The 11024-nt window shown below is 36.0% G+C and overlaps 1 protein-coding gene across 4 annotated transcripts in view; it reads left to right on the plus strand.

The window, feature by feature from the left end:
- mfrn (mitochondrial iron transporter mitoferrin) overlaps window positions 1-11024 on the plus strand; it is a 92871-nt gene that overhangs the window by 53920 nt on the left and 27927 nt on the right. For all 4 annotated transcript variants that reach the window (XR_011950629.1, XM_072529401.1, XM_072529402.1 and 1 more), the window contains exon 4: window positions 5927-6304. Coding sequence is in view for 3 of the 4 variants with exons in the window: in XM_072529401.1 (XP_072385502.1) it covers window positions 5927-6304 (378 nt within the window). In the remaining variant the exon portion in view is untranslated. The remainder of the gene's footprint in view (window positions 1-5926; window positions 6305-11024) is intronic.

Below are 11024 nucleotides of genomic sequence, written 5' to 3' on the forward strand. Positions count from 1 at the left end.
GATAATTTATATGTAGTCAATAAAAGTAAAAAAAGACGTACTACCACTTCACTAGTTCAAACTTGACTGAACGGATCGACGCGAGATCTAGATGCGATGGACGATCTAGCGAACGTAAGTATGGTATCCCCTCCATTCAGACGGTATTATGTATTTCGACATTCTCATTCTATTGCCATTAGTTATAAGTAGTAAACCCCTATTCCAATATAAATTAGTATGTATCAATTGTAAATAATTTATACTAATATAGATAGCTGGGTCAAGGATGACCCATCCGCGCTTTAAGGTATTTTCGTAAAAAAAGAAAAAATTAGTTATCATAGTAGATATATAGTTTTGTGTATGTAATATACCAGATAATTCACAAAATGTCATAAAAATTTAAGGCTATAGCAAGCTATAGTATATTTACTGCACAGAGATGAATTTCGAAATGGGTCAAAATTGGAACGGTCGCGCTTCTAGTGTTAAATGACTCTTTCTTGACCTACTTTCATTAAGTATCCTGCTTTTGAACATTCTCTATGGTTTTCGAATATTGGCTACTAGCGGGTCTATTTTAATTGTGTTAGGCTACATCCATAAACTACGTAGTAGAGAAGGGGAAGGGGGGACTTTGCTTGTTACGATGGTATACGACAGAACGTGAGTGATGGGACATGAGTGAACATCTGACGTCGTTTGGTGTATTTCAATTTGTCTCTATTGTCTCTATAAATATAATTGTTTACTATCTCTTATGATACATTCCTAAATACAGTTTTACAGTTAATTTTAAAAAATCCAGAAATAACATTGAATTTAAAAAAAAAAATTACTGAAAACAGTTGTAATTGCGACGTCGACATGAGAGAGGGCCTCAACTGTAAACGACGCTTTACGACGTAATTTATGGATATTCCCTACTGATATCTGAATAATAGACAAAATCATTCGAAAAATTTTGCAGTCAAGATATACTTATCCATGTACCATTTTTAATGTATAGTGGTCTTTTTAGAAAAAGGGGTCTTTTTTAGGTTATAGTGGTCTTTTTAGGTTATATTATCATGTAAGCCATGTCGTAATTGCATGTTATATTTCCTTAGTACCGGGTAATTTATTTTAATTCAGTTAATTGCCCAATTAGTTTTTTGTTCAAAGATCGTACTCCACGTTTGTAACACATTTTCTCTGAATATTTGCTACGAATTTCACTACATCTCAAACTTCTTATCTTTATCTTCATCTTAGCTGTCGGGTATGTGACCTGATAATATTTAAAATGATAATGACTTATGGCTGATAGTTTTTAAGATAAGTTTCTGAATTAAAACAAATCCTATGTTCACTTTCAAACACTTCAAAAATCATGATTTGACGATTTTTTTAACCGACATTATTTCATAAGTTCTTGTTATTTTTAAAAGCATTTATTATTTAATCTAGTCAATTCAAGTACATAGTAGTACAATTATTTTGTTAGATTTGTTTGCATAGGATATCAAAAGATAAGCATACTTTTATTGACAATTCAGTACAATTTAAAAACTGGTATGAAACACAATTCGAGTCCAAACTATCACAATTAGAAGTATCCGTGTATTATTTAGATAATGCATTACATTATTTGGAAATATTTCAAATAGCAATATATTTTTTATTATACATTTTTAGTTTTAAGTTATTATATAGAGTATATAGTATATAGCATGAATTTACTTTTTCTCGGGGGTTTTTAGGGTTTTTGCTACAAGAAATTTATATTCATGGATAAATATGTGTGTTTCTTTATTGAAGGTATTGAATTTTGCATCCAAGATATACTTATCCATATACCATTTTTACTGTATACTGGTCCTTTTAGGTTACATTATCATGTAAGCCATATCGTAATTGCATGTTATATTTCTTTAGTACCGGGTAATTTATTTTAATTCAATTAATTGCCTAATTAGTGTTGTTAATGCTCGTTTTTTGTTCAAAGATCGTACTCCACATTTGTGACACATTTTCTCTGAATATTTGCTACTGAATAAATCAAACACTAATCTCTAAAACTAACTGACTAACTAACAAAACTACTGTATCTATTTTATCTAAGTTTGTGTATCAGATAACAAAACACTTCTTGGATCGTATAAACACATTAGACCGCTTGACATCTGCTGATGCACATTCATCCCTCATACCCCCATAGGCGTCGGATTATGATTTGTTATAAGTAGTATTTATTATGGGCTATATTAAATATATTATTATACCTTAAACAAATCCCAGTCTAAACATAAAATATGTATAAAATAAAAAAGAGAAATAATAATAAGTGGAACCGATATCTCCGTGCAATTACTTCCACTTCTTTTGAACATCATCATGGGCGACATAAGATGCAACAGTTAACTCTGATTCAAAACTAAAGATAATTATAAATAAATAAATATCATCATCAGTAGCCTTTTTGAGTCCACTGTTGAACATACGAATGTTAAATTCTGCTTGTGCTGAATGCACTTGATATCGTCCGACCATCTTATTGGAGGACATCCTCCATTATGATACGTATCGAGTCTAGGTCTCCATTCTAAAAATTTCTGGTCCATGTTTGACTCCCTATGCTGTCTTGTTTTGATTGTGTCGGGTTTGTCAAAACAAACGTAGGTTTAATTGAGTCGTAGTCTGTCTGTAGCAGGGTAGCGAATCCAGCTCTCCCCGCCAGAAACGAGTTTTCAATTGCCTCATTTCTACATCAAGATTGGCACCCGCTGAACTCAGTCGCATCATTGTCACCAGCGTCTTGTTTCATGGAACCTGATATATTTAGGCAAGCCATCCGCTAAATATGGTTTAGTTTGTTGATCGCTGTTGACTGTAGCACTTTTGGTACCCCAAAAGTAATAGCACTGTAAGTTAGCATTGGCGTAATGACAGTTGTGTTGATTCAGGCAATCACCCTGGGCGTAAGACCCCAGATGCATCCGACCGTTCGTCGACACTGCTCATGCATAGGCAGTAGATACTCTTTTAACTCTACCATCTAAGTGAGAGTTCCATGTTAACTTCATGTCAAGCATAATGCCAAGGTAATTCACCTCTTCAGAAAAGTTTAGACTGCATTTTAGAATCGTTGTGGGTATTAAGCCCGTGAGTGTTCCTTGCACCATGTTTCTATTAGTCTGAGAACTTTCACATAGTGTGTACTCAAATTTACCGCTTTGCAGGACAGCAATGTCGTCTGCATAAGCTATTGTGTAGAACCCGTTGCTACTGACTTGGTCAATCCGGATGTCTAGAACTGTTTCCACAGGAGTGGTGATATCGCCTGTGGCTACGCTCCTATTAGAGAGCATACTGAAAATCCATTCGCTCACGGCCAAAGTGACATTCCTGATATTGAGCAGTTAGGAGATGGTTGGGAATGTGGGTTTATCAAACGCTCGAATTGCATGAAAATTTGGATTTAGGTTCTACTCACCCTCCACTTCAGTTTTAGACTTGTGCCGTCGGTGGCTTTTTATTTTTTAGGGCTGAAAACTACCTCTATTATAAAACAATCATATAATTGTAAATTAAAGCGGGTAATTTATTCAAATAATCTTTTAATAAGTAACATTAAACAACATAACTTATTTTTTTACTCTTCAAGATTTTGCGTATCACTAATACTTTTTATTATTTAAAATTATTTAAAAAAAAATTTTACTTTAATACCAAATTTTTACAAAAATAAGCACTTTGAACCGGACAAACTTACAGCTTAAATAAACAATACATAAAGAAAATTGTAAAGCGATAACTATTAATTTTATTTGTGGTGCTAATTAGGGGGTGATCTTCACGATGTTTTTACCAAAAAAGGGACCAATTTTATTTTGAGCATAACTAGCTTAGTTTTGATGCTACAAAAATACAAAAATAAACCTTTTTTTTTTTCAAAAAGTTTTGATGAGTTTTCCTAGAAAAGTGTTTCATTTTTTTACTTGGCTCAAGTCCAAAAGTAAAGTAAGGGTAAGATGAGCCTAAATCCAAATTTTCAAGCAAATCTGTCATGACGCGGAAAATTTCAATCCAAAACGGTCATTTACTGGAGTACTTACTAGGGCTGGATATATGCCGTAAGGTCCTGGTGACTTGAAAGGTGTGAAGCACGATATTTCCCATCTTAGTTACAATTTGCTCACTAATCATTGTTCCGGCGAAAGAACCGTGCGGGTATAATTGTTTCTTCCGTCCAGTTTGGTGCTGTTGAAGCGCTAGAGCCGGGGAACTTTGTTTTCATCAGGATCTCAGCACTTTCGCAAAGGTTCGAAGTTTTGCTTCCATCTTCCTTCGTTAATATGTCGATGTAGACATTTTAAAAGCACTTTTTATAGAAAGCTGTCCGGAAATCTTTGATTTCTCCAAGCAGCTTTTTGTTTTTGTCTGCTGACGTTCTTCAGAGGTTTTATTGATAATTTGAGTTTGGTATGTTTTGATCTATTAAAAGCTGTTCTTGCTGTCTTCTTAAGGTGTACCAGTTCAGTACACCACCAAGAGTTGGTTTTGCGACTTTCCTGGACCATCCTTGTCGGACAGGATTTTTTTTTTATAAGCTTAGCTTATTTCCTGTATCATAACACTGAAACCAATAAATATCTAGGAACTAAATTAAGACACCTATTCATTGCTTATATAACCCTTAATTGACTTTGTTAAAAATGGAGGACGTTTGCTATTTTGTGAGGTAATATTAAATTTGTATTGTGTGGCAAGTAATAAATACCTAATTTGAAAAATTACCAGTTTATACCCAAAAGTTAAATGATTCATTTCAATTATTATCATTAGTTAAACAGTAGCGGCATCTTATTTGCTGAACAATATATCTTAAATTAATAATGTTATGGCTAACTGAACTAATCTGTTCGTAGCTTTTTCATGAGATTCAGTCACGTTATTAACAAAATTGCCCTATCTAGATGTCAGAACTGGCAACAGGTAGCTTAGGCCAAAAACCGAAAAAGTTTAATTCAAGTTTTATTGTTTAGACAATAAACTGCGATAATTATTTGTAATTGAAATGAATATTAAAAGGTGCTGAAACTGATAATTTTTGTAGTCGCCGGTGAAAAGAAATTAAGATATTATTAGCTATATGGTCCCACTTAAAATGGTACGAAATGGCGCTCCTCTTCAATTTATAATAATTACGTCATTGAAACGTCGTAAAAACAGTCAACTGGTACCTGGTACCTTTGTGTAACAGAAATTTAGGTTGAGTTTACCGAAAGTACAAGCTGATTATAGCCGCAAATGTCAAACATGGAACATAAAATTTCGGTATAGCAGTGTTGGCATGTTTTTATAATGTAGATGCTGTATGCTTCAAATATAAAAAGATAAAGCTTTAGAAAAGTACATTTTTGTTTATATTATGTTATGAATTCTGCAATTTTTGATTTATATAAAACAACAATGAGTAAATATTTGTTTCTTTGTAGATTAATTGCAGTTAATTAATAGAAATTTTTTTAGCAATTACAATTTGATAGATTAGGGTATAGATTTGGCAATCCTCAAATCAGTAGTTGCCAGATTACAATAGATGTTTACAATTAATCTCGAAAGAGACAAATATTTACTCGTTACTGCTTCATATAAATTAAAAACTGCAGAATTCATAAAATAGTATAATCAAAATGTACTTTTTAAAAGCTTTATCTCTTTATATTTGAAGCATACACATATGCATTATAAAAACATGCCAACACTGCCAAACCGAAATATTTTTGACATTTGCGGCTATATTCAGCTTGTACTTTCGGTAAACTCAACCGAAATTTATTGTAACAGAAGTTTTATGATTCAGTAAATATGTTATGGAGAGACTTTGACGCGCTTTCTATATTTCCATTCCACCTTTGCCGGATTGTATTTTTATGCTAAATCATTTTATTTTTTGCAGTTGTGAAACAAAGGATGCAAATGATAAATTCTCCATACACATCAGCTTTAAGGTGTGCTATAAATATATACAAATTAGAAGGACCCAGAGCATTTTACAGGTCGTATACAACACAACTCACTATGAACGTACCTTTCCAGAGTATCCAATTTTCGGTATACGAATTATCACAAAGAATAATCAATAAAGAACAGGTACATAATCCGACGGCGCATATGATAAGCGGAGCGCTGGCAGGAGGAGTAGCCGCAGCCATCACTACACCCTTAGATGTCTGTAAAACACTTTTGAATACTCAGCAGACCCAAGCTACAAGTGGAATGGTGGAGGCTATGCGAACGGTCTATCGGTATGGAGGAATTTCTGGATTTTTCAGAGGTAAATATTGTAGTTTTTCATGAAAGCTTTTAACCCGTCATTGTTGCTTATCAGGAAATTATTATCTTATCAGGACGCGATTATTCGCCTATGAGCGTTGCGCTCAGTCGCCATTTTCTTCTCATTTAATTATATTTTATTAGGATATTCAATAATTAAAGAAACTTAGTCGGTTGCTGTCTCCGCCTGTGGTGACTAATGGGTGGATTGAGTAGCTCAGGAGTCACCATTGCCGGTCCTAAGCCCGGGTAAAGGAGGAAGGTTGGGCAGTGGGCTAACAACCCACTCCCGGAAAAACACACTGTTATGAAACCTAAACATTTGCCTCGGAACAAGGGGAACTTTCGGAAACGACTAAAGCTACGAAACATGGACTATGCATTTGGAAGTTGGAATGTGAGGACGCTAAATAGACCAGGAGCTCAAACTGCACTTCTACAAGAACTAAAAAGATATAATCTTATGATCACTGCTCTTCAGGAGACAAGATGGCTGGGGAAAGGTGTCAGGGACACCAAAACGCACACAATTCTATATAGTGGCAAAGAACAAGGAATCAAAGAATGTGGAGTTGCATTTGTGGTAGATAATGTTTTTAAGTCAAAAATCATAGACTTCCAGGCAGTGAATGAAAGGATATGCAAACTAAGAATTCGCACCCACTTCTTCAACCTTACTATGATAAACATCTACTGCCCAACAGATGAACAAGAGCAACATACAAAGGAAAGCTTCTATCAACAGCTGGAGATAGTATATGACAACGCGCCAAAAAATGACATTAAGGTTATAATGGGTGATATGAATGCCAAAATAGGCAAGGAACCGCAGTTCTATGGCACAACAGGAAAACACTCACTGCACAATGAAACAAGCGAGAATGGGGAGTTTTTGATAAATTTTGCCACCAGTAAAAACATGGTTATAAGCTCCACATGCTTCCCACATAAAGACATACACAAAATGACGTGGATCTCACCAGATGGAACCACAACCAATCAAATTGACCATGTGATGATAGACAAAAGGGCAGCCAGTAGTATCTCTGATGTGAGAACACGACGAGGAGCATGCTGTGGATCAGACCATCTTTTACTGCAAACCAAATTTAGGTGCAGAGTTAACAGAGAAAGAAACGAAAGACAACAAAGAACAAACAAACTAGACCTGGAAAAACTGAAGACTCAGGAATGTAGAGAGAAGTTCGAGCAAGAAGTCACAAATGAGCTAAGGACACAAGAACTGCACTCCATAGAGAGCAAATGGAATAATATCAAAACAGCAGTGCTGACAGCAGCAGCGTCCACCGTGGGAAACAAGAAAAAGAAGAGAAGAGGAACATGGTTTTATGACGAGTGCAGGCAAGCGATAGAAGAAAGAAACGAAGCGCACAAAATGTACATAACAAGAAGAACACGGGAAAGACGAACATCATTTGAAGTCGCAAGACGGAAAGCAGACAAGATATGCAGAAACAAAAAGAGAGCTTATGAAAATGGACAAATAGAAGAAATGGAACAAAATTTCAAAAAAAAACGAAACTAGAGGAGCTTACGAATACCTAAAAAAGATAAAAAGTGGATATAAACCTCAAACAAGCCTATGCAAAGATGAAAGTGGGCAAATAATCAGTGACCAACAGAAAGTCACAGAAACCTGGAAGCATTATTTTCAGACCCTACTTGGAACACAAGTAGATATGGAAGATGAAATGGGTACGAACCATGTAGAAGAGAACGAAGTTGAAGTAGAAGCTCCAACCATAGAGGAAGTTCTCGAAGCTATTAAGGCCCAGAAAAACAATAAAGCCCCGGGAGTTGACGAGATTCCAGCAGAACTGTATAAGGTAGGTGGCAACCACCTATTAAGTCATATCCACGCGCTTATCAAAGAAATATGGCAAGAAGAGAAAATACCCGACGAATGGAAGAAAAGTATAGTATGCCCAATCTATAAAAAAGGAGACAAACTCCAGTGCAAAAACTACCGTGGAATTTCTCCACTATGTACAGCGTATAAAGTCCTCACGTATATTATAAACCAGCGACTCCAACCACTAGCAGAAAATATTATTGGAGAATATCAGACGGGCTTCAGACGGGGAAGATCGACAATGGATCAAATATTTACAGTCAAGCAGGTCTTGAGCAAATCGTGGGAACACGACATTGATGTTCACAACGTGTTTGTAGACTTCAAACAGGCATACGATTCAGTCAAAAGGGACAGACTATACTATATATTGGCAGAATTAGCAATACCACATAAGCTGATTAGACTCATTAAAGCCACAATGGATGAAACTCAGGCATGTGTACGAATACAAAACAACCGGACAGACTTTTTCAAAATCTCGCAGGGACTAAAGCAGGGAGATGGGCTGGCACCAACATTGTTTAACCTGGCACTGGAGTATGCGGTTAGGCAAATGCAAACTGGACGAGAAAACCTACTGACCAATAAAACGGTTCAATTGGCTGCCTACGCCGATGATATTAATATTATGAGTAGAACATCAACAGGAGCACAGGAAGCATACGCAGAGTTAAAAACACAAACGAAAAGGCTAGGTCTGGAAATTAACACAGAAAAAACAAAAATAATGGTACAGACGAGAAGAAATATAATCCCACAAAACATTATGCATGAAGATGACATTGAAACGGTTGGAAAGTTTACATACCTGGGAGTAGAAATATATGCCGATGGAGCAGAGGATGGAGAAATACGAAAAAGGATAACGCAGGCAAACGAAGCTTATTTTGCCCTCTCCCATATATTTCGGTCTAAAAGTGTCCACCGAAATACAAAGATGAGAATCTATAAAACTTTAATTCGGCCAATAGCATGTTATGGCAGCGAAGCATGGGTCCTGAAAGAAACATCCAAAAACAAACTCGACACATTCGAAAGAAAAGTACTGAGGAGAATACTAGGACCTGTGAGGGAAAACGGAATCTTCAGAATTCGATATAACAACGAGCTCTATCAACTGTATAAGGAAACACCCCTGTCAGACTTCATTAGAATACAAAGATTGCAATGGGCCGGACATGTGATACGAATGGGAGAGGATAGGCTACCAAAACGAGCACTGAACGCCAGAATGCAGGGAAAGAGACCAGTTGGAAAGCCAAGAAAGCGCTGGGAAGACACAGTAAGCAGCGACGCACAAGCACTTTTAGGAGTCCGTGTATGGAGAAGAGCAGCCACAGACAGACAAGGGTGGAGGCAAAAAATAAAGGAGGCCAAGGCTTATTTTGGGCTGTAGTGCCGTAGAAGATAGAAGATAGTCGGTTGCTGGTTGTTTAAAAATTTTATTAGTGATAAATAACATGAATGTGTGTACTTTTTATTAATGAAATAATACATATAGAAAAAATTGTATAACATAAAAGAAATGTAAATACTTTATTCACTCTCATAGCATTTATTGTGGCATACTTGACATTTTGTAATTATATGTTCACCACAAATAGGTTTTGAACAATCTGCACACCTTGAAGTGGTTTTTCTATTTTTTACTTCGAAGACAGTAAAAACATTTGACTCTATCTTTAGTTTCTGCGGTCGCTACTGAAGTTTCTTCATCAGGAAGACTTACTTGGCATCTTATTTGAATTGGTAATAATATTGGCAATGTTTTTATTGATGCACGACTTATCAGGTGGGGTCTGATGGGATCTGTACTATCATCAATGAAAAAAAGACTTTAAGTGACCAAAGTTTTCATCCGTTTCTTCATCAATTGTGTCATCATTATGAAACGTTGATAAAATCCGAACATTTTTGTTTTTCTTGGGGACGTATGATAGTAAAAGACAGTCTTTATTATAACCAAAAATGCTGCGGTTTAGTGGTCTTCCTTTTGTAGCTACAAAAAGAGAAGGAATCTGTGGTTTATTCTTTCTCAGGGTTCCTACTAGAGTTGTCCTGTAATTATGTAGCAAGTCAATTGGTTCTATCATACGTTTAACCACACTATTATCTATCTCAAAGGGGCCTTCTGGCTGCTTTTTCCAGCATATATTTCCAACTTTGCTGTATAAAAAGTTCGCGAATCAACAAGTGCGAACATTTTTATCCCATATTTTGCCGGCTTACTGAGTATATATTGACGAAAACTACATTTTCCCCGAAAACCTTCAAGCATCTCGTCAATGCAGCAATACATTCCAACTGTATAGCAAGCCATGCACTTTTCTCCAAAAACTCCTCGAAAACTTTTCTAATGGGCGCAAGTTTGTCATGCTTTCGTCGTTCTGCTCTGGACTGGATACCGTCAAAGCGTAGTGCACGAAGGAGCATATAAAATCCCTTCTTTGGCATGACTGTCCGAAAACATTCAGGAGCTGTTCCATTTATAGCCCAAAGATCGTCCAGATTTACATGAGAAGCTTTGAAAATACCAGCTAAGTACAACAAACCAAGTAGTGCTCTAATTTTATCACTATTGGTACATACTGCATCCCTTTCACGAGAAAACTGGTTGCGCATTTTTATTAAATACGTATTGGTATGTTGCACAAATCATTTCGTCAGAGAAAAACAATTTCCAGCATTCAATTGGTTTACACCTGGTAGACGAGTAACTATGTTGCGCCTACGTGTGGTGCGACTGGTTTTTCGCTGTGAATGAACAGCGTATTTTGTTATATAATCTTTTCCAAGATAAACTTGATCACCTTTAGGACAACCAGGTTTATTTCCATTCTCCTCG

This window comes from Diabrotica undecimpunctata, chromosome 4 (genome assembly GCF_040954645.1).
Source record: "Diabrotica undecimpunctata isolate CICGRU chromosome 4, icDiaUnde3, whole genome shotgun sequence".
NCBI classification, from domain to species: domain Eukaryota; kingdom Metazoa; phylum Arthropoda; class Insecta; order Coleoptera; family Chrysomelidae; genus Diabrotica; species Diabrotica undecimpunctata.